The sequence below is a fragment of the Salmo trutta genome, chromosome 7 (assembly GCF_901001165.1).
Source record: "Salmo trutta chromosome 7, fSalTru1.1, whole genome shotgun sequence".
Taxonomy (NCBI): domain Eukaryota; kingdom Metazoa; phylum Chordata; class Actinopteri; order Salmoniformes; family Salmonidae; genus Salmo; species Salmo trutta.
In genome coordinates, this window is record NC_042963.1 from 20268790 (window position 1) to 20293227 (window position 24438).

The 24438-nt window shown below is 43.8% G+C and overlaps 1 protein-coding gene across 3 annotated transcripts; it reads right to left on the bottom strand.

Moving 5' to 3' along the window:
• Positions 1-269: 269 nt before the first annotated feature.
• Positions 270-23464, bottom strand: LOC115197114 (aggrecan core protein). Of its 3 annotated transcripts, none has more exons than XM_029758304.1 (17): positions 23249-23464; positions 14079-14158; positions 13262-13645; positions 12281-12455; positions 11523-11650; positions 7975-8268; positions 7552-7851; positions 7186-7360; positions 6802-6929; positions 6212-6505; positions 5980-6081; positions 4572-5753; positions 2308-2463; positions 2040-2122; positions 1664-1808; positions 1106-1288; positions 270-556 (listed from the first exon to the last, which is right to left on the bottom strand). In XM_029758304.1, exons 2-17 carry the CDS (start codon positions 14149-14151, stop codon positions 465-467), a joined length of 3894 nt encoding a protein of 1297 aa, XP_029614164.1. In that variant the 5' UTR covers positions 14152-14158; positions 23249-23464; the 3' UTR covers positions 270-464. The 3 variants fall into 3 exon arrangements, with proteins under 3 accessions (XP_029614164.1, XP_029614162.1, XP_029614163.1); XM_029758302.1 differs by having other exon boundaries at positions 2308-2466; XM_029758303.1 differs by lacking the exon at positions 23249-23464 and adding an exon at positions 22043-22074 and having other exon boundaries at positions 2308-2466.
• Between the last annotated feature and the right edge of the window lie 974 nt (positions 23465-24438).

Below are 24438 nucleotides of genomic sequence, written 5' to 3' on the forward strand. Positions count from 1 at the left end.
CATTAAAATTATAGATTGATCATTTCTTTGTCAGTGGGCAAACGTACAAAATCAGCAGGGGATCAAATACTTTTTACCCTCACTGTGTGTGTGTGTGTGTGTGTGTGTGTGTGTGTGTGTGTGTGTGTGTGTGTGTGTGTGTGTGTGTGTGTGTGTATGTATGTATGTATATATATATATATATATATATATATATATATACACACACATATACATACACACACACACACACGATGTAAATCAGGGGTGGAAATGAGGGAATTCAATAATTTTGACATGTAAAAATTAGCTATAGGTGAATTCAAGGATTTTTTCATTGGTGGGTTCCCAAAGTAACTTTTCCCCATTTCCACCCCTGGTGGGAACTTTATCTCTTTTGGTCAGGCAAAATGGCATTGAATATCAATGTTTCTTTACAAGAGCGGTCCATTTGGTTCTCTTTTAGTGTGTCCCTTCAGTCCTGCTTAGAGAAGCTTCCGCCATGACCGACTGTTGGTTGCTTTAGACCGTCTCCTGATGGACCTCTTATGTAGTCGGTTGCTGGGGGTGGCACCAGCTGAGGGAGAGAGAGGCACATGTTGATGACATCCTTAAAACATTGCTGAATAACCATCAAAGATAAAGAATAATGAAATTCCAAAGTGCAGGGGTATTCAAAACTGAGCCTGGAGGTCCAGAGTACTGCTGGGTTTCTCTTCTACCTGATAATTAATTGCACCCACCTCTAAATCAGTCCTTGATTAGAGGGAAAGAATGAAAATCAGCAGTGGAACTTGCTTTGAGGTCCAGATAAAAAAAATGTGCCTGCCATAGTGTCTCATATCTCGCCTACCTTACTTTAATGCTATTGCCTTGTTTCCCTAGAAATGCCTATATTTCTCAAGTGTGTGAATGTTGTGTCTCTTTTTGTATTGTTAATCTGTAAGTATGTATGATGTCATCTGCAAGGTTAATAGACGCTAATCTCCGAACCCAGGAACCCAGAAACAATCTATCTAGCTACTCGATTGACTCTGGAGGGGGGGGGGGGGGGGCTGAGGTTTTGAATCGGAGTTGATGGGAGTGGACAAGACACAATGGATTAAACAAGGAAGGTCAGACTCACGTCCTATACACTCCACTTGTGGCTCCTCCCACCGCCCGTCGGGAAGGCAGCGTGAAGCAGGTGGGTGGCGCCTTGTGAAGCCCGCGTCACACTGGTAGAGGACTATAGAGTTGACGGGGTAGCGGTCTCTTCTGCTGCCCATCGGCCTGGCGTTGTCCACCTCAGGGGGGGAGTGGCACACGACTGGGAAGAAAGGGGAAACCAGAGGAATTGGCCGAAGGAAATTATCTCATGAGATCTGTCTGTTTGTTTCCAGCGGTGTCGATAAAGTCAGGGTTTGAATGACACATTGACTCTTCGTTGTGCCCTACAAATAGCGAGCTGGACCAACAATAATGTTTTTGGGGGTACCAATTTGTTTTAAGACTCACAGTTTCATCTCACTTCAATGAACACCTGATTAAGCCTTATTTGTGCGTAGTCACCCCCGGACATCCCTGTTTTTCAAAAAGCATGGCCGAGTGCTATTTTTCTGTCTTGTTGGCTCAGTCACTAACAGCTGACCCAATTAATGTTCTGTGCCCCCTGACCCTCAACCACTTAACCCCTGCTCCCTACCAGGTTCACTCTTGCAGGTGAAGGGCAGGTGGTAGTTGCAGGGAACATCGTTCCACTGGCCGTTCTCATGCCAGATCATCACCACACAGTCCTCTCCAGAGTTAAAGTAGTTATCCGGCTGGTTGGGCCTCCAGTTCTCAAATTCCTGCATGCGAAGACGTCAACACAGGACCATTTGATTAGAAAGGAGGATAAAATGGAATGAAGAAGTCAAATGGTAACTTAATATCAATAATAATAATAATGTTATTCCTGTTGCTTACGCAACTAAAAGTAAAGTCAAATCTAATTTAAAAAAAAGCAAAGTACAGTAAAATAAAGTAGGGGACCAGAGTAGGGGACACCTGAACTGGTCGAGAGAAAAAAAAAAACTCACCAATGGACTCCCATCTGTCCAGCGGAACTCATTCTGCACATCCTTGTCATTGAGTCCAATCCACTGATAGTCCTGAGCATTAGCTATATGGAAAATAGAACATTGAGCTGTCATGTACAGTGTGTATCAGATATGTTCTATGTTTGTGCAAAAAATGTATTGCACACACGTGTGCATGCACACACACCCACACACTTCACAACTAAGACAATAAAGAGTACTTACAAACAAGCTTACGCACGCACACACACACAATATCTATACTCACAGTTGACAAACTCCTGCTCCTGTTGGGAGGTGATGCTGACCAGGTGGGAGTTGAGCTCTTGGCAGCGCTGCTCAGCGTCAGGCCAGGTGTCTCTCTCTAGAAAGTGCATGTAGCAGCTCCCCATGAACTTCACCCAGCCTTCGGCACAGCCCTGCACTGCTGCACACAAACAGATAGACACATTAACACATTTACTGTAGAATGTTGGCTATTTATTTATACAACCCTCCCCCTCCCTTGTAACCATAGGCGGCGCTACCATAAGGCTAGCTGTAACCATAGGCGGCGCTACCATAAGGCTAGCTGTAACCATAGACGGCATGTCCATAAGGCTAGCTGTAACCATAGACGGCATGTCCATAAGGCTAGCTGTAACCATAGACAGCGCTACCATAAGGCTAGCTGTAACCATAGGCGGCGCTACCATAAGGCTAGCTGTAACCATAGACGGCGCTACCATAAGACTAGCTGTAACCATAGGCGGCACTACCATAAGGCTAGCTGTAACCATAGACGGCATGTCCATAAGGCTAGCTGTAACCATAGGCGGCGCTACCATAAGGCTAGCTGTAACCATAGGCGGCGCTACCATAAGGCTAGCTGTAACCATAGGCGGCGCTACCATAAGGCTAGCTGTAACCATAGGCGGCGCTACCATAAGGCTAGCTGTAACCATAGGCGGCGCTACCATAATGCTAGCTGTAACCATAGGCGGCGCTACCATAATGCTAGCTGTAACCATAGGCGGCGCTACCATAAGGCTAGCTGTAACCATAGGCGGCGCTACCATAATGCTAGCTGTAACCATAGGCGGCGCTACCATAAGGCTAGCTGTAACCATAGACGGCGCTACCATAAGGCTAGCTGTAACCATAGGCGGCGCTACCATAAGGCTAGCTGTAACCATGATTGTTGCATTTGAAATCCATAGATTAGGGCCTAAGTACTAATTACTATTATATGAACTGTAACTCAGTAAAATCGTTAAAATGTTTGCATGTTGCTTTGACTGATTCGTTAATGTTATGCTACTCAAATATACAGAAATAACATACATTTTTCTAAACTATTCCAATCTGTTACTTGGACTTGGTTGTTACTGAAATGGTGGTTCCAGTTTAGATGTTTAGGGTAATCTTAGTTTTCCCAACCCTAGCAGTCATTCTGAATGCAGTTTGCAGGTGATTTTTTTTACTCTAAATGTCAGTTTTCATCACTCTGGCTGGATGCCAATAGGAATTATGCATCACTTTGCAAGCCAGCATAACGTGACTTGCAGGACTCATGTTGACTGTAAACTATGAGCTTCAGGCCACTGTATTAGTTAAAACTTGGCCCTCAAAATAAGGCTTTATGAAATATGTATTGTTTTGTCTTGAATAATAACATTTGAATGGCAACAAATTCACTTACTTTCTTACTTGGGGAAGACTAAGGGAATGAATGCAACAATCATGTCTCTGTCACTAGCAAACACAGTCATGGGTGGTACTGGTAATTCAAATTTAATCGAAAGGCACCCTGGGAAATGTGCAAATAAGGCTTAAAACCCTACAGCAGGGCTATCCAATTCCATTCCTGGTTTTGGATTTTTGTACCATCTAATTTATGGTTCTTCAGAGACCCTAAAATGTTTCCCCTATGGTATCGCTCTCAATAACATTACTTTTGTTTTTAAAAGTGTAGATGACCGTTGAGTTGCGAATGTCAGTGAAAGGTCCAGACAGCCATATCACAATTTTTCTAAATATAATCGCGGCAAATATAGTTTGAGACTCACGAGCCGCCTATGCCTGTAACAGTATATACATTGTGGGACATGGCAACTTTCATTTGCATGTAAACACAAAAATAACAAAAGATTGATAACAGAGACACCGGGAATGTTGCGTGAAATATCTATGATAGATATGCCTGCTTGTAATCACGTGAATACATCTTGTAACACATAGTGTTGTCACTGACAACACTGTGCTGCAGTCCTCTCCAGTGAATCCATGTGGGCATTGGCACAAAGCAATGCCATCCTGCACAGAACAGGCGCCTGTGCCACACGGATTAGGCTCACAAAGCGCAGGAGTAGCTAGAAAGAGGTAGGGTCAGAATATTATGGATTGATTAGACAATATGCTTACTAGGGGGCATTGTTCATTAGCTGTTAGCATGTGGTGGATGAAGCAAAGTAAACAATGGCTTATCGTAGATACTATAACCAATGGCCTATAGAACACTTCTATGATCAAATGATCAAATAAGCTTTTTACCGTCAACTACAGCAGGCTCCTCCACCACAACAGGGGTCACCATTGAGACAGCAGTTGCTGTTGTTGGGCTAGAGAAGAATGCAGAAGGTGCCGTGACATTGATTGTCTCCGTGGGCCCTTCCAGCCCTTCTTGCTCCAGCCCTTCTTGCTCCTGCCCTTTCTGCTCATGGCCTTCCTGCTCCTGGCCTTCCTCCACCAGGTCCAGGTCGTCCCCTCTTCCCGTGTTTCCCAGATAGGTGATATACTCTGGGTAAGTCATGGTAGACCCAGGGGGCAGCACCACAGACAGCCCTTCTGCGACCGTTGACTCCCCCAGGGAGAGCCCACTGGCTGAGGTGCTCCCTTCATGCTGGCTACTGCCGTCTCCACTGACCTCTACGTAGCCCCGACCCTGCTCCGGACGCCGCCGTGTTGTCACCTCCATCATCCCATCTTCTGTCAGCAAGATGACCTCATGGCCTGAGTGGGATCCGTCACTACTGGATGGGAATCCAGAGCCGCTGTGAAAACCGGAAGGATAACCAGAGGGGAAACCGCTTGGAAAACCAGAGGCGAAGGGCTGGTAGCCAGAGACCTCGTGCTTTCCCGAGGGCTTCTCGGTCAGGTCAATGAGACCCGAATGCTCGAAAGATATGTCGGGAAGTCCGGAGCCAGAAGTGCTGGTCACATCCCCGCTGAAGAAGCCACCCGATCCGGACACTCCACTGGAGCCACTGACATCCACACCTCCTTGTCCAAACTCCTGTCCGGTGGGCTGCTGCTTGGAGATGTCCACCATCTCTCCATCCACCATGATGATGACAGAGTCCCCGCTACCGCTCAGGTCCCCAGATACCCCACTGCCACTACCGGAGTGGGGAAGGACACCGGACGGTAGCCCACCGCTGAACTCTCCCACCCCCACCCCGGAGCCACTATTCCCAGACCCAACTCTAGAGGTGTAAGTGACAGTGGTGCTCCCCTCTACTGCTTCCTGTAGACCTCCAGAGCTAGAGCCCTGTCCTGACAAGATGTGCCCACTGCCCTCGAATGTGACTTGGAAGCCAGACCCGGAGCCCTCGCCACTGGCCCCACCAGATGTATCTCCGCTACCAGGGGTTCCACTGCCACTACCACTGGTAGAATGCTCAGCTAAGCCTGAACCGGAGACATCCACAGATGCAGGTGGTACGATGGGGCTCACTGAAAAACCACAGAGAGAGAACAAAGGAAAAAGAACATGTAGTATTAATGCACTCTGACTAGAAAACAGCTTGTGCATTTAGATTATAACAGAGGTGAACATGCTAGTATGTAATTCTCTTTCACCTTACTGTTACGTTTGGCATGGTCGGCAGGATAAATGTACAGGAAATACTAGCAGTGATACAGAAAGACCCGTTGACCACTTAATATAGAGATATGTTACCAGGAGTCAATTGGTCCATTCTGATTGTCATGTTGATAATTTCCTCCTCGACAACTACAGTAACGTTGAGTCTGGTTTCAGTGTGAATAATCGTAGGTTCAGCTACAAAATAAAGAAAACCAACACAATATCATTTTCATGCTTTTAACAGTGGCTGTATTTGGGCTTAAACAGTTTGAGATTTAACAGCCCCCCTATTGATGACTCTGAACAGATCCAAACTCATACATACCTCTGAAGCAGTATGCGTCGTATCTGGAGTGCTGGTCAGGGTGTCCCGTCTGGTTGGGGAAGGCATATATGGTGTGTACCCCAGCCTTGCCTCCTCCACAGTGGGGCCTGGGGTTGTGGATGGGGTAGCGGATGCTGCGGTCCTGCAGCCAGCCTGGACGGCACTTGTCAAAGCCCTGTCTCCAAGCGACATAGAGCTGCCCTGTGGTGGCTAGCGTGGTGTTGAGCTTCTGACAGTGGGCCACGGCCTCCTTGTAGGAGAAGCTGTCATAGTCGCTGGTGTAGAACAGCTCCCCTGAGAGATGAGGGAGAAGAGAGTGCAGGTGGTTTTACTAGGGCGACCACATGTCCCGGATTGTGTGGGACAGTCCCGCATTTTGTGCCGCATGCTGCCCCCATTTATGCAGGCTACGCTGTCCTGCGAATGTCATGCAAAATCATCAAGTTTGGGTCACTGCATTTGGGTATTTTAAATGTAGAAGAAGAAGAAATCTCTCAATATCTGAAGCTAAGCTCTGAAGAAGAAGAAGACAAAGGCAAAGAAGGAGAAAAAGAAGAAGAAGAATAGGGTCCATGCACCATGTCACTGACCCTTGAGGCGGTCCACATAGCAGTAGACATCGTATCGCTCGGTAGCGGGTCTCAGGCCATAGGACCTCACCCCTGGGAGATGCTCCAGGTTCCCTGAGCACTTATCTCTGGGAGACAGGATGGGGTACCTGACCACAGGAGAGAGCAAACTGTCACTATGCAGGTAAGGGTTAAGGTCACAGTTGACGGTTAACGAAGCAGTTCTACTAGGGTCCTCTTTAGGAAAAGAGACTAGAAAGTAAAATTTAGTTTTTCCGTTATCTCAATCAGAGAACTTCTGCAATCATGAGGAAATATGCAGGGAAGGGATTTCTGTAAAACCAGAATTGTGCAACCCTACTGAGAAGACTACTGGACTACTGAAATATACCCTATCTATCTCACCTGACGGTCTGGTCCCTGAGCCAGCCTGCATCACAGTGGTGGAGCCCTGCCTTATAGGCTGCCTGGAGCTGCTGAGAGCTGGCGATGACCGCACCCACGCTCTGACAGGCCAGCTGGGCCTCCACGAAGGACAGGGCATAGCGACTGGAGCCAGCACGGTAGTGGAACACTACACCTATATTGAGGGATGGAAGGAGGGAGGAGTAGGAAGACCGGGAGGTAGAGAGAAAGAAGGGAGATAGGGGAGGGAAGAGACAAACAGAACCAAACACAGAATTTGTGTTATTACGCTTGAAAATGAAAATGGCAACAACGGCAAAATCTAAACAATTTCCACCCTGACGTTGACCAGCACAATCTGCTAACCTGTAGGAGACATGGCAGTGTCATTGTCACGAGGGAACTCGGAGGCCACATTAGGTTTAGCTGTCACCCTGCTGATGATCTCTTCCCCCACGACCGGGGTGACCTTGGCATACATGTCATTCACACTGGGGAGGATGGGTAAGGGCAGTTCCATGCTGGTGGTGTCCAGGGGGGCTTGGGTCAGAACCTCCCCTTGTGCCTCAGCCTCAGGGGCGGTGGTATGCCCCAGGTAAACCATGGGTCCAGCTGTGATGGTGGCCACCTCTGGGAATGGGGTGGTCTTGACTTCGCCGTCGTCTTCTGTGAAATAGACCATTGGCAGCATGAAAGTTAAAGCCACACTGTGTTACTGGAAATCACTCTGGCTTTAAGACACCTAAATGAAATTCATAATTACACCTTCAACACTTTTTTTACACTTACCTTGGTAGCAGATAGCGTCGTAGCGGGAGTCTGGATAGGGGTAGCCTGTTTGGTTAGGGAACAGGTACACGGTCCTCACTCCAAGTAGTCCTCCACCGCACTGCGGCCTGGCAATGTTGATAGGGTAGCGGACGCTTCTATCTGCCAGCCAGCCCGCGTTGCACACATCCATGCCAGCCTTCCAGGCCAGGTACAGCTGCCCTGTGGTGGCCAGCTTGGCCCCTAGTTTGGCACACTGGTCCATTGCCTGGTAAAAGGCAAACTTCTCCACGGACATGGAATAGAACACTCTGCCTGGGGATGATGTAGAGGGGAAAGCAAAGAGTGAGAAACAGAGGCAGGCAGGCAAACTGACAAACAGAAAGTTATTGGTCATGATTTCCGCTTCTTACTTCTCAAGCTAATATAATAAATTAGGCTAGCTAGTTGGGTAGCTTTGCATGGCAAGTGCATCAGCAATCAACATCAAGTTGATGCCCAGCTAATGTTTCCAGGGAGAGAGAACGTTTTTGTAATGTTACCCGTAATGTTCCCCTAATGTTTGAGTGTCCAGTTTTCCGTTAGTCACGGAAACATATCTATGCTAGCAAAAACCTCCTGAGAACCTTTTTAGCATGTTTTGGCATTGGAGTTAGGAAAACATTCCCTTAATGTCAAACAGAATATACCCAGAGTGTGGTTACCATGTTCTCAGAACATACAATATTAATCTTCTAGACAAGTTTCATGGGACGTTGCAAGAACATTCAGTTTCCAGTTTTCTGAGGGTTAAGGGAATATTACATTAATTAACGTCCCTCCAAACGTACACAGAACATGGTTGCCAGGTCTCAGAATATACAATATTAATGTTCTGCCATGTTCTCAGAACATGAGATATTAACGTTATAGACACGTTTCATGGGAACGCTGCAAGAACATTCATGTGTCCAGTTTTCTGAGGGTTAGGAGAATATTCCATCAATGTCCCACCAAACATACAAAGAATATGGTTGCCATGTTCTCAGAACATAAGATATTAATGTTCTAGACACGTTCTAGACACCCCAAAAATGCCCCCCCCCCTAATGGTTTCATTAGACATCACGCCTTGTTACTGTTGCCAAGACAATCAGGGCCCTGATTGCTGAGCGACTGATCAATTCATAGCTCTTTATATGTTGACAAGTTTAGGGATACTCACACACAGTGCATTTGACATACAGTGTTTTAACTTACATATTTGACACACATGATTACAGTGTGCATGTTCATTTATACAGTAATTATTATTCAATGTGTCCTCACCTGGGATTTGAACTCACAAACTCTTGGTTCACAGTAATACTCCAATCTTCCTGCTATGCTACCATGTCCGTGTAAGGTATCAATTAATCAGACTATTCTCTCATCATTGATTTAATTTCATTATTTAAGCAATTTAAGGGCTTTCAGTATAGTTGTCTAATATTGATGTGGCATGTTAACCTGTTTTAATGATATTCCTGAATCACTACCATCAATAAAAGTTTTGCTTGAGTGTACGGAGCAATTTAACAGAGCATTTGCTTACCACCCTATTGCTTACAGCGTTACACCTATCAAGTTGTTTCAGATTAGTGCCTGGAGAGGATGGGGTAGGGTTTTTTCTGGACAGGACAGGGCCTAACTGTACTGGCCCAATAAGCACATTTCTTAGAGATTTCCGTTATTGGGACAGTGGTTAGGGTGTTTGTCATTGGTGCTGGTGGCCTAGGTTTCGAGACCCACTAGGGCAATCACCCTACTCTCACGTTATTAAGATTAAGGCAGCCCTCCGCACCTCTCTGATTCAGAGGGGTTGGGTTAAATGCGGTAGACACATTTCAGTTCAATGCATTCAGTTGTACAACTGACTAGTTATCCCCCTTTCTCTTTCCTTTCTTAGCAAAATATGTTAATGTCATTATTGGGCAAAAGTTACAACACACTAACCTGATCTAAGAAACCCTAACCCCTCCTCACTATAGGCACTTGTGTCGATGAAATAAACTTGATAGGTGTAAGCAATAGGGTGAATTAACTTTGAAGTAAATCTAAGCAACTTTTAAGAGTACACAAGAGAAACTATCTGATTGATCATAGTGATTCAGGAGTATCATTAAAACAGGTTAACAGGCCCCACCAACATTGGACAACTATACAGAAAGCCCTTAAATTGCTGAAATAAGTCAATCGAACCAAATCAACGATGAGAAAAGTCAGATTAACCGACGCCTGACACGGTCATGGTGGCATAGTGGGTAGATTGGAGTACTGTGAACCAAGACGTTGTGAGTGCAAATCCCAGGTGAGGACATGTTGAATAATAACTAATGTATAAATGAACATGCACGATGTAAATATCTACACCAAATATTCAAGTTGAAAACACTACTGTATGTTAAAAGCATGGTGTGTGATTATCCCCAAACTTGACGACATATAAAGAGCTATGAATGGATCAGGGGCTTAACTTTCAGGGCTCATCAATCAAGGCCTTAATTGGGTCGGCAACAGTAATAAGGTGTGACGGGTAATTATTTTTTTTGGGGGGGAGAATGTTTCTTTGGGACCATCAGGTGACGGCGTGACAACTGATACACAGAAATGTTCCCATGAAACTTGTCTAGAACATTAATATCTTATGTTCTGAGAACATGGCAACCATTTTCTTTGTATTGTTTGGGGGGAAATTTGTGGAATATTCTTCTAACCCTCAGAAAAGTGGACACATTAATGTTCTTGCAATGTTCCCATGAAACATGCCTAGAACATTATTATCTTAAGTTCTGAGAACATTGTAACCATGTTCTGGGTAAGTTCTATTTCACCTGAAAGGAATGGTCTCTTGGAAACATTCTTCGCACATTACGGGTACATTACTATGAAAACGTTAGTTAATAACCTAATGAGACTCTTAAGGGAACATTCCTCTAAAGTGATGGGAACGTTTGTTGCTGGCCGGGTGTAGCTCATATTATTGTAATGACCTGACTAGATCATGAAGGAACAATTGTTCAGACAGAGGATGGAGTTAACGAATGGACGGTTTATTAACACAACTTAACACAGGCTACTGTTTGGCCGTAGCCCACGCCAAATAAATGAAAGGTACCCTACAAACGAACCGTGACCTTCTCTTGTGAAGCCCAGACGTAAGAGAGAGAACAATGGCTAAAACCCGGTCTTAACTTCCAATGCTCCATCCCCCTGCCCAACCCCCCTTCACGCCACTCCGCCAACCACCAGGCTGCCCGGTATCTGAACATTCCAGGCATTCCCGTGATTGGCAGATAGCAGGTTGATTGGCATGACCCCGCGAACACTGGTAAGTACGACACAACCCACTAATAGCCTAACACATAACCCACAACTGTCTGTGCGGGTCACTACATTATGCTTTGCATAATACTTTGACTTTAAATGATCATGCCCCTATTTATAGGCTATAAATAATTTAACTTAGATGTGTATCTACGTGCAACACAAAACAGCTTGCATAATGACCATGATAACCATGACAAACTACAATATTTGTTGTTGAGTACCTGACATCTTCTGTGCGAAGCAGTACACGTCATAGGTCTCGTTGACCTCTCTCACGCCGTAGGTTCGCACGCCCGGGAACTCATCCTTGTCTCCAAAGCAACCCTCACGAGGCTCATGGATGGGGTACCTTGAGTATATCACGTGACATGGCAAAGAAAAAAAAGGTGTATACACATGACACATCAATTAGTCTGAAATTATATATCTTTTAAAAATCCCAAACGGTTATAACGTTGCTTCATTCCAAACCATGGTTTAGAACCCCCATACTCAACTGGCGGACTGTGGTCCGGAGCCAGACTTAAAACGGGGTCAACACGGGGATTGTAGAATTGCAGTAAATGAGCTTCAAAACAGAAAAAAATGCCCCATGCAAAATGTGTAGAATTGCAGGAAATTAGCTTTAAAACTGCAAAATGTTCTCTCCGCCAACAAAAGGGGTGTGAACAGTTTGGGGTCGCATGGGTTGCGAGGTGGGGGTTTGTTACTACGGCAAAAAATGGCAATATCCATCCGGACTTTTGCCACTTAGGAAATTTGTGTGACCGGATCTTCTCAAATAGTACTTGAGTACCCCTCGTCTAGAACAATATTTCACATCCCCACAAAACCCTTCAGGTTAGTTCATTTCTACAGTATATCCACATGAAAACATCAAAGATGGCTTCCCTAAAACAAGTGACTGACAATAGTGCACATGGCTTACCTAAAACAGTGATGACAGCTAACGGTTCACAGTTTAGTACATCAGAATTACCTGACTGTTTGGTCAGATAGCCAACCGGCGTCACATTGGTGGAAGCCATCATCAAAGGCAGCCTGTAGCTGGGCTGGGGTGGCGATGGTGGCACTGTTCTGGATACAGGCAGCCTTGGCCCTCTCAAAGTTCAGAGTGTAGCGAGTAGAGATGGCTCGGTAGTGGAACACAATACCTGGGAAGGAGAGAACAAATTGCCCTCACTGTATTATTATTGATTATTATACAATTTCAGAGGGTAGGCTAGTGTATATATGAGGAAGAGTATTGTTTAGGTGCTATTGAAGGGATATTTCACTCCAAAAATATAATATAATTTTCAAACTAAAAAGTTATTGGGAGAGGGCGCGTGCTTACTAATTTTGCTTTCCTATTGAACATACTACTTTCCGTATGAAATATTATAATTTATTTACATTCTGAGGATTAAATAGAAACGTCGTTTGACTTGTTTGGAAGAAGTTTAGCGGTAGTTTTTTGGACTCCTTTGTCTGCATGTTTTACAAGTGGATTTTCGAAATCGATGGCGCCAACTAAATTGACTTTTTGGGATATAAAGAAGGATTTTATCTAACAAAATGACCATTCATGTTGTAGCTGGGACCCTTGGGATTGCAAACAGAGGAAGATCTTCAAAAGTAAGTGATTTATTTATTTGTGATTTTATGAAGACTGTGCTGGTTGAAAAATATGTTGATGTGGGGTGCCGTCCTCAGACAATCGCATGGTATGCTTTCGCCGTAAAGCCTATTGTAAATCAGACAACGCAGTTAGATTAACAAGAATTTAAGCTTTTAAATATTTAAGATACTTGTATGTTCATGAATGTTTAATATTACGATTATTTATTTGAATTGCCCGCCCTCCAATTTCACCGGATGTTGTCGGCTGGTGTCCCGCTAGTGGGACGCCTATCCGTAATAGCTTGAGATCATACCAACAAAATGCATTCAGAGCCTGCAGTTACACTCCAAGTCATACCTTGAACCTGGATGTCCACCGAGTCATAGTTTTCCTCGATGCCATGCATGACCTCACAGCGATAGGTGCCCGAGTCCTTGGAGCGCAGCTCCGTGATCTCCATGGTGATGTCGGTGGGCACCAGCGGGTAGTTGGCCATGGTGACCCGGTCTAGGTACTCCGTCTCCACGTGAACTTTGCCCTCCGACGCCACCAGGATGAGGGTGGCCTTGCCCTTGGTAATGTAGGTCCACTTGATGCGGTGGGACAGGGGGTCGACAGTGGGCGTGCCCGGGTGGTCGATTGGGTTGTCGTGGAAGTAGCAGGGCACCACCGCCTTGGTGCCCATCAGAGGGCGCAGTGGCACATCCATGGGGATGCTGACACTCAAGGTACTGTCGAGATCTGGGGAGGATAGTATGAGATTTGTTTTTATGTTATATTAGTAGATCATGTAGGGAAGATGTTGCCCTACAGTAAAGTGGATTAAATTCATGTCACCTGCCTGCATTATTTCAAACCCTATCCTAAGAGACTATAAAACACTTTTACTTTTGCATTTGGTTTCAGTGGTGGAATACACACACAGTATATAACAGAGGCCCTGTTTGAATAGCTAGAACTGCGTTCTTCCCTATTTGAACGCAATGCATCCTTCCCTATGTCCTTCCTTAATGTTGATTGGATTTGATTGGATGAAAGCAGTGGAGTGGAAAGCTTGCATACACCTATTCATGATCGATCAGTGATTACTTCAAGGAAAGGAGGAAGGAACATTGCTTTTTTCATAGTATTTGAATAGGGCCGGTGAACAATAGTGATGCAATATAACACATACCGCTAGGGTCTTCAGATGATATTGTTGAGGTGACGAAGGGCAGAGACACACACAGTAGGAGCAAGGTGATCATGGTTTACCTGTAATGGAAGAAAAAACTGTCAGTGAAAAAAATGGTTGTCTTGTCAGATTTGGTGAGGTACTGTTATTTAGCCTGGTCAACCAGACTGAGCTCTCGTTTTGGTTGACCAGGCTGACTGTAAATGACACAACGGCCACACATTTTTTTTATGGGTTTCAACGGTGTGTAAAAAGCCTCAGACCACAAACGGTTGCTGTTCTCTGTTTAGCCAGGTGGTAGAAGCACGTGGCTGTATTCGTTTATACCTACTAGATGATTGTGATTGAGACCGAACTTTACTTTATGGTGACCTCGCAGTGATTTCCCTCACACGTGATTCTATTTTACATTTAAGCTTCAACAGAATATACATTCCCACATTTATTTTGTGTCCTGTGCTGGGTTGACTTTCGCCAGGCAACATCTATTTAAACGATTCCAACTTGTCTGGTGTGAAAGGTTTTACCAGATAGTTTACTTACATGTATTCTTCAGTACAACACAGCTACTTTTCTCCTTAGTGCCACCATATTCACACAGGCTAACTGCTACTATGTATCAGTATGGGCTGGTTGTACTGTGCATTACCAGTGGAAACATAATGTCAAAAATCACTTTCCCATTCTCAAATACCACTCACATGTTCATCAATGAATAAAACCCGTCTGTCCCTGGCACAGGAAATGTTCTCAGTGCAAAAATAGAATTTCAAATGTATACAGCATGGGAAGTCTTTATACAGTAGCTTATAGGAAAAGGGAAAACGTGATTAATTTAACCCAACGCGTCCAATTTGTGTTTTCTTTACAGGAAAAAATGAAATACTCCGTCAGGGTAGTTTTCCAGCGGTTCTCAGATACTGGCCCTTTCAGTGTATAGTAGTCTCTCTGCCTCCAGTCACTTCCTCTCTGGCTAGTGAAGAGTTTGTGTGTGTGTGTGTGTGTGTGTGTGTGTGTGTGCGTCTGTGTGTGAATAAAAGCTGCCTTGATGGTGGATAAAAGCATGGTTACATGGGTATTCCACATGGACAGGGATGTTACTGGTCACTTCAGCTGGGATACTTGGTGGCCTAATGGGTCACTGGGTGTGATCCTGCTCTTCTATGTCCAGGGGGGGTAAATAAGGTAGAGGACAACCTTCCCCAAAATGTGAGGGATGAGAGTGGACACTATATACGTATTAACTCCTGAGCTCCTGAGTCTGTTATGCCATTTAGCTCCGAAAAAGGATTGTACCCATACTTTCTCATCTCCTTCAGCACACGACACAAAACAATTATCTTGATCTGTTTGGGTGACAGAAAGGGGTAGTCAAAGGCTGTAGATATCAGATAGGCATTTAGAGGTTATGGAACAACTGTGTGTTATAGCTTACAGTAGGCAGAGATGGCGTCAAGACCAGAAATCTCAAGGCCCAGACCCATACCTGCATTAGAGTACGGTAAAAACCTAAAAAGTGTTACCAATGGTTGCGAAGTGTTACCAATAGTTGCCAAGTGTTACCGGTGGTTTCCTACTCTTGAATAGCTCTTTAAGAGAGTGAGCCACTGTAACCCAGGTTTATTTCTTCTCTGCTTTCCACCACAGCCTTACTGTACCTTCATTGTGTTACATTTTGAGGTGCCCATGCAGTCCAGCAACCCTTTGATAGATTACAAACTAGACTCCTTCCAACATCCAGACACAGATAGACTCTACGCTACAAGTAGATTACATAATATATGTCCTTCTTTATCTCAGTCCTGGGTTGGGTTCATTAGGCACCAAACAAAAGAACACGGACTCAAATATGGAGGGACTACCGGGACTTGTCCATTCATCAATGATTTTAATATTTCTTTGCAATGTTTTTAAAATGTTTACCTGCCCTAATGAACACTACCCTGAGGTAAATGAAAGACTACAGAGGGAGGCTAGAGGAATTCAGAAGCCAGTAAAGTCAGTCTCCCAAGTTCAAAGTTTAAAAGTCATTCCACCCAAGTGTATCACAAGTAGGAATGACTCTGCTCACACGCAGTCATGTACACACAAACATAAATCCACACTGGGGTCACACTCCTAGACAAGTTCACTCACTCACTCTCTCACACACACACACACAGACACACACAAAGAGAGGCTTGGGTCACACACCTAGACAAATTCACACGTGTGTGAGACAGGGGCGGTTCTGGGGGGTGGGGACCCCCACAAGGGGGTCCAACAATTTTGGACCCCCTTGTGGCCCCCCTAAATGTGGAGTATGAAATAATTTTTACATAACTAATTTTTGCTATCGTTCTTTTTTTTTTACATCCGTTATTAGACAGTGACAACGATGATGATTATGAACATGGTCTTTTGCCTGCTAATGCCTGCAATGCAGTGAAGAAAACGATATGACAACAATAACGTCTAATGTAATGTCTAGTGTAATGCACCTCTAACAGTACAACTGGCCCCAGCCTGGCCCCCCCTGTTGAAATGGTCTAGAACCGCCACTGGTGTGAGAGCAGACCTGCATTCTCTAAGTTTCACAATCTCAGGAAATACAGCTCCAACATTCTCTAAATTCCACACTCTCAGGAAATACAGCTCCAACATTCTCTAAATTCCACACTCTCAGGAAATATAGCTCCAACATTTGCTGTCAAAGATCTAATTGGGTGGATCAGCTCAGTTATATTTGGGAGGAAACACTAAATTGCACATGCGCATGAAACTGCATATCACCTTAGAACTGTAGAACCTCCAGCTAAATCATAAAATTAGCTATATTCTTCATAACTCCTCTTAGGGCTGGATTCAATTTGTATTGTATGGCAGGTAAATCCATTTTAATTCAATCACTTTTTGATAGCATCCCTTTTCATTTAAACAAAACATTCCATACAGTACATGTTTGCCCATTGAAGAAGTACTCAGAAAGGGACTTTTTGGAACTGAATGCCAAACATTTAGGAGATAGAGGTGCTCAAAGTTGACCAATTTTGCACACCACACCATACCATGAGTCATCCGTGTCTTCATTACTGGAAAAGATACACGGTTGGGTTTGATATCGTTAAAAAACATACAGAGTTGTCAAACTATTTCATAATTTCTTTAAAAAAAAAATATTTAATGTAATTGATCTAAAAACCTGTAAACTTAGATTTTCTCATATTCGCATACTGTATGTTGTAGCTTAGACCCTACTTTACATCATCTGAGGTTGTGTTGTTCCCGCCATCAGTTGAGATGCAACATTCTCTTGAATGCAGGGTTGGTGTCCTTTCAATGATAGAAATATAATTAATAGAATGGACCTTTCCCTTCAGACCATTGCAATTTAGCTGGTACTCCATTAACATTCAAATTTAACTTACAATTGAACTTGTAATTACTACCACGAAGATGGCGGCCGGTCCACACACCGTCGAATGTCAACTCAAATTGTCGTGTTTATTCTATGATCTGTGTTTCTATGATTTGAAAAGCTTACCGGTGGAAGATTGACAGTACAATTTAAAACAACTGATATTACCATTCAAGTTAACATTCTCTGATGTGTGGACCTCCAACCATCTTTGTAGTACCATTCGAAAGTTGACGTTTTAATTGTATTCCCACTTTAGTACATTTACCAGCCAAAACATGACACCACCACTCTGTAACTGATGCTGGGAAAAACACAAAAACCTCAGATGATGTAAAATAGGGTCCGAGCTACAAAATATGTGAATACACGTGTTTTAGATAATTGACATTAAAGAAAAAAAAGGACATTTCAACAACAACAAAAAAATCAAGAAATTCTAAAACAGTTTGGCAACCCTGTTGGTAAGCTTATAAATTAGATCAATCTCAACCATTTGTCTTTTTCAGTGATGAAGACATCGATGTTTCATCGCATGGTTGCGGTATGCAAATAGTTCAACTTTGAGCACCTTCATCTCTTGAATGTTTTGGCATTCAGATCTAAAAAGTCACTCTCTGAGCACTTCTACAATGGAAAAATATGCATGAAAGGTTTCGTTCAAGTCAAAAGGGGTGCTGTCAAAAAAATTTTGAATTCAAATGAATTTACCCTCGTGGAAGATCCACGTTATAGCTCGATGGACAGTTAAAGGCAATGTTCCCACGTTTCCGGAGACTGCATTCGTCGGCTCAATCGGAAATGACCTTTACATTTTAACGTGGATCGTCCGTGATATTACTTTGAATCCAGCCCTTAGTTAGGACAGCGACTTTCTCTGGAACTCTCAAAATCTTCAATCTATCTAGGACCTTCTTTGAAAATCTAGAAGGAGAAGGGCTTTGTCTGCCTGATAAAGACTGACTTTATGAAGTGTTCGAATAATCCAATGATTTGATCCCAGCATTCCAACTGAGCTAGATGTAGTTCTAAACTTTGCTTTGAATGCATGTACCACACAACTAGTAGCTAAGGCAACGTTGACCATAACGCTAAGTTCACAAAAGGGAGGCCTTTCAAGAATGGATTTGATGAAAATCCCACCCTGAAGAAGTAGCTGCTCCCTAACACAGTTGCCATATAAAAACATTCAGCATGGCCAACCAAAACCTTATCCCTGGGTTTACTGTAGCGTACTACAATATATCTCTACAGGTAGCCAATATATCCACATGGCATCAATTAAAACCTTGCCATCCTCCAACCTTCACGATCTACACTCCCATTGTGAGCCAGCCAAGTCTGGAGCGGCAGCCGTAAAGGTCTTCTACCTCTTCTACAGTATGTCCATTCAGCCAGTGTGGTATGTTCCGTTCCCCATTGAGGTGGAGGCCAATAAGGCCCTGGTCTGTTCCTGCCGTGGTGGAGCCCTGTGAGTTTGGATGAATGCAGGGCCCTGGGAGGGTGTTGGAAGCCAAGATAAACACAGGGCTGTGGGGGCTGTATTCCTGAGGAGGCCCTTAAACCCGCCTGGGTCTCTGGAGACCACAGGCACCATAACAGAGTGGACATTGACAACAGAGGCCCTCAGAGGGGTAAGGGAGCAGGGGGCTGGGGAACATGCCCATTGCCCATCATAGACCTGTATATAAAATATTGCTGAAACAATTGATTTTCAGGACAAACTCTTAAAATGAATTATCAAGGAAAACAAAACATGTGAATATTCTAAGTTATTATATTTCATCACTTTTTCAAAATTCTAAATGGGGAAAATACATTTCCCAGAATGCATTAGTTTAACCCTGAAGTTTACCATTAGGCCTTCAAAAAGAAGCCAAACAAATGAATATACAGATCTGTGAATATATTTGGCTATTCTAAGCACTAAGGTTAAAAGAGTATATGAACATTGTTTCCAGAGAAAAGGGATATATTCTTTGGTATCTGGAAGAGTGACCTGTCAGAATCAATAAAACTCATGTTCTATGACTGAATTAAATTCCACTTCCTGCTGCTCAAACTCAAATTCAATTAGAATTTCAACTCGTGAGTTGGACACACACACCCAATGCAGATACTGTACGTAAGTGGATGTGTACAGTGCATATCTATGTGCCCATACACACAGATGGGCACATAGATATATACGTGCATTTGCAAATACACACATGCACTCGTGCATGAGCAAACACACACATGCACATCATACACACGGCCACAGTAAACATTATATAGTAGCATATATTTTCTGACTTCATGGTTAGGAACAATAGATCATTCATGCCGTGTCTAATAAAAGCATTACTTTTACGAATGTGTATTTATGGCGGGGATAAAGAGACTGTCCATAGTTGTCCTGATCATTTCCCTTTCTGTAGAAATTATCATAACCAAACTACTGTATGTATTGATTAAAACTGATCAAACTATGGCACAGTGCATTCCTACTGTTATCAAATCAAATGTTTTTTGTCACCAGAGCAGAATACAACAGGTTTAGACCTTACAGTGAAATGCTTACTTACAAGTCCTTAACCAGCAATGCAGTTAAGAAAAATAAGTGTTAAGTCAAAAATCTAAAATAAAAGTAACAAATACTTAAAGAGCAGCAGTAAAATAACTGTAGCGAGGCTAGGTACAGGGGGTACCGGTACAGAGTCAATGTGTGGGAGCACCGGTTAGTCGAGGTAATTGAGGTAATATGTACATGTAGGTAGAGTTAAAGTGACTTATGCATAGATAATAAACAGAGAGTAGCAGCAGCATAAAAGAAGGGGGGGGGGGCAATGCAAATAGTCTAAGGTAGCCATTTGATTAGCTGTTCAGGAGTCTTATGGCTTGGGGGTAGAAGCTGTTAAGAAGCCTTTTGGACCTAGACTTGGTGCTCCAGTACCGCTTGCCATGCAGTAGCAAAAAGAACAGTCTATGACTAGGGTGGCTGAAGTCTTTTTTTTTTACAGCCTTCCTCTGACACCTCTGACACCGCCTGGTATAGAGGTCCTGGATGGCAGGAAGTTTGGCCCCAGTGATGTACTGGACCGTACGCACTACCCTCTGTAGTGCCTTGCGGTCGGAGGCCAGGCAGTTGCCATACCAGGCAGTGATGCAACCAGTCAGGATGCTCTCAATGGTGCAGCTGAAGAACTTTTTGTGGATCTGAGGACCCATGCCAAATCTTTTCAGTCTCCTGAGGGGGAATAGGCTCTGTTGTGCCTTCTTAATGACTGTCTTGGTATGTTTGGACCATGATAGTTCGTTAGTGATGTGGACACCAAGGAACTTGAAGCTCTTAACCTGCTCCCCTACAGACCCGTCGATGTGAATGGGGGCATGCTTGGTCCTCCTTTTCCTGTAGTCCACAATCATCTCCTTTGTATTGATCACATTGAGGGAGAGATTGTTATCCTAGCACCACAAGGCCTGGTCTCTGACCTCCTCCCTATAGGCTGTCTCATCGATGATCATGCCTACCACTGCTGTGTTATCGGCAAACTTAATGATGGTGTTGGAGTCGTGCCTGGCCATGCAGTCATGAGTGAACAGGGAGTACAGGAGGGAACTGAGCACGCAGCCCTGAGGGGCCACCGTGTTGAGCATCAGCGTGGCGGATGTGTTGTTACCTACCCTTACCACCTGGGGGCAACCTGTCAGGAAGTCCAGGATCCAATTGCAGAGGGAGGTGTTTAGTCCCAGGTTCCTTAGCTTAGTGATGAGCTTTGAGGGCACTATGGTGTTGAACTGTAGTCAAGCTCAAGCTGTAGTCAATGAATAGAATTCTCACATAGGTGTTCCTTTTGTCCAGGTGGGAAAGGGCAGTGTGGAGTGTAATAGAGATTGCATCATCTGTGGATCTGTTGGGGTGGTATGCAAATTGGAGTGGGTCTAGGGTTTCTGGGATGATGGTGTTGATGTGAGCCATGACCAGCCTTTCAAAGCACTTCATGGATACAGACGTGAGTGCTACTATGGCACAGAGCATTCCAAAACTGTTCTAACTACGGCACAGTGCATTCCAAAACTGTTCAAACTACGGCACAGTGCATTCTAAATCTGTTCAAACTACGGCACAGTGCATTCTAAAACTGTTCAAACTACGGCACAGTGCATTCTAAATCTGTTCAAACTACGGCACAGTGCATTCTAAAACTGTTCAAACTACGGCACAGTGCATTCTAAATCTGTTCAAACTACGGCACAGCGCATTCTAAATCTGTTCAAACTACGGCACAGTGCATTCTAAATCTGTTCAAACTACGGCACAGTACATTCTAAATCTGTTCAAACTACGGCACAGTGCATTCTAAAACTGTTCAAACTACGGCACAGTGCATTCTAAAACTGTTCAAACTACGGCACAGTGCATTCTAAATCTGTTCAAACTACGGCACAGTGCATTCTAAGACTTCCAACAGCCGAATACTGTAACAGCCTTAGCTGATACATGCAATACATGTATCAGCAACTAACAATTCAGTTCAACCTATACATTTTCAATAAAAGCAAAAAATATTCAAATCATACAGACATCTTTGGGACACATCCTCTCAAAGAAAGATCCAAATCCTTCTTTGAGAAGGAAAATCAAAATTTGGCTGCTTTCTGCCTCTGTCAGAAATGACATAGGACTGTGGTGGATAGGAAAGGGAGTTCAGCCGTACAGTTACCCTCTAACCCAGGAGTGGGCAATTCCAGTCGTCGTGGGCCTGATTGGTGTCACAGTTTTGACCCAGCTCCAGCTAACACACCTGACTCCAATAATCACCTAATCATGATCTTCAGTTTAGAACGCAGTTTGATTAATCAGCTGTGTTTGCTAGGGATGGAGGAAAAGTGTGACACCAATCAGGCCCCCGAGGACTGGAATAGCCCACCCCTGCTCTAACCCCGACTGGTATAGTAGCCAGGAAACACACTGGCCAGTGGCATCATGCTCATGCTCACTGCCCCTGAACAAGGCAGTTAACCCACTGTTTCTAGGCCGTCATTGAAAATAAGAATTTGTTCTTAACTGACTTGCCTAGTTATATGAAGGTAAAATAAATCAAATAAAAATTGTCATGCCATGCCCACAACATGTGCCCCCTCAGTTTTATCCATGTATACACTGAAAAAAATACAGAAGATATTGTTTCGTTTGCACAAAATTAATCCAAAGAAGTCAAATTTCACCAGCGGCTCTGACACTGACTATGTGAGTGACAGCAGGGACAATCAAGTCAGCACAACAAAGAGCATTAAGCAAAAGGAAAAAACAACATAGAATGCAAAAGTTTGAGTGACAAGAATCTCAGAATTTCACTGCAGTTCCATGCTATGAAATAGATTGAGCTGCAGGAAAACTTCTGAATTCTGAAAAGCCGTGTACACGTTTTTATTACACAGCTTATCAGCTTAAAAAACGATTTGCATGTTTTTTTTTACTGTGTAAAAGCTTTAAAACCTTAAAACAAAATGCCTTTATCTGTATTTTCTAAGTGTTACTGAGGCCAAGGTACATTGTATTCGGTCCAGCACTCTCATCCCCTCTTACTATCAGCACTGGAAGCTGCCCAGTACCGATGATACTGAAAACAAAACTTTACCTTTCCACTGTCCTCCAAGCCAAGGATAAACGTCAAGTTATCAAGAGGCCAAATTGTGCCTCTTGAAAAGGATATGTTTTAATGCAGTATTCTTGTCCCTGAATGGATTGGTACTGTATAATTCACTCCTGTAGTAAGTAGTAACGTACCGTTGATGCGTCGTGACTCTAACCTGTGAGCCAAATCCTTATGTGTTCTGACTGTGTGCTGCTCCCAGATGTGCTGGGAGTAGAAAGAAGCTTTATTCAAACGGGGTACCAAGTTTAGCTGTTAGAGAGAGAGGGGGGGAGAGAGAGAGAGAGGGAGAGACAAAGAGAGAGCTGTAGTAGAGAGGTAGTGTTGAATCATCTTGCCAAAAGTGTGAGGTCATGCAAACAGTCTGAGGATTTGAATATCAAAGCAGTACCACGGAACCACACTACTCTACAGTACTAGTGAATGTTTGCTATTTGATAGGTTGTGTTCACAATAAAGGTGAAATTGGCATGAGGCTGATAAAACTAAATCCATCATATTTTTCTACTTCCTGTTCAGAGGATTAGAAGTATTGCTAAAATATATTTTTTTGGGGGGGGGAAGCATAACTCAGAATGAACATGGATATATTGTTTTGGCGTGTTGGACTGCGCTTGTAATAATATTAAAATGATATGATAGAATTTTTTATTATACAGTGTCAGTAACCCTGGGATACATTTCCAGTTAACTCTTTACAATAAGAGTGCATCCCTTTGGAGAGTATAAAAATTCAAACATTCACATTCAGGTTAATGGACTCACTCACTCACTGGATTCACTACATGAGAGAAAAGACCAAAGGCTAAGTAGATGCAAAATGATCCACAATCTTTCGTAATAGGAGCTGACTGTTTGTCCTGAGGCCAAACAACAATCTAAGCTAGTTTTGACGCAGCATTTTGGAAGTGTTTAGGGTGAGTGAGGGTTTGACGTCTTCTCAACACTGTCTGTTAAACAGGCACAGGCACAGGCAGGCAGGCACGCGCGTGCGCGCACACACACACACACACACACACACACACACACACAGAGGCTTGGGAAATTGGATGTTGGATATGTGCCTTTCTCTGACATAGGCCATACATGTCGAATGGAGCCATGGCTAACTCTAACTTAAGGCTCTACCTGGGCCTGCTTACTATTTAGCCATCCATGTTCATTGATGTGATTCAGGCACTACAATAATGTTTAGCTTTAGGCATGTTTATCTTTGTCGTGTGCAATTGAGTACATGATTTACTGTATTTAGCTTAACTCATGATGCAGTAGTGCGCGATAAAGTATAGGCCTAATTGCCTTGTGTGTAACTTTGCATGGTCAA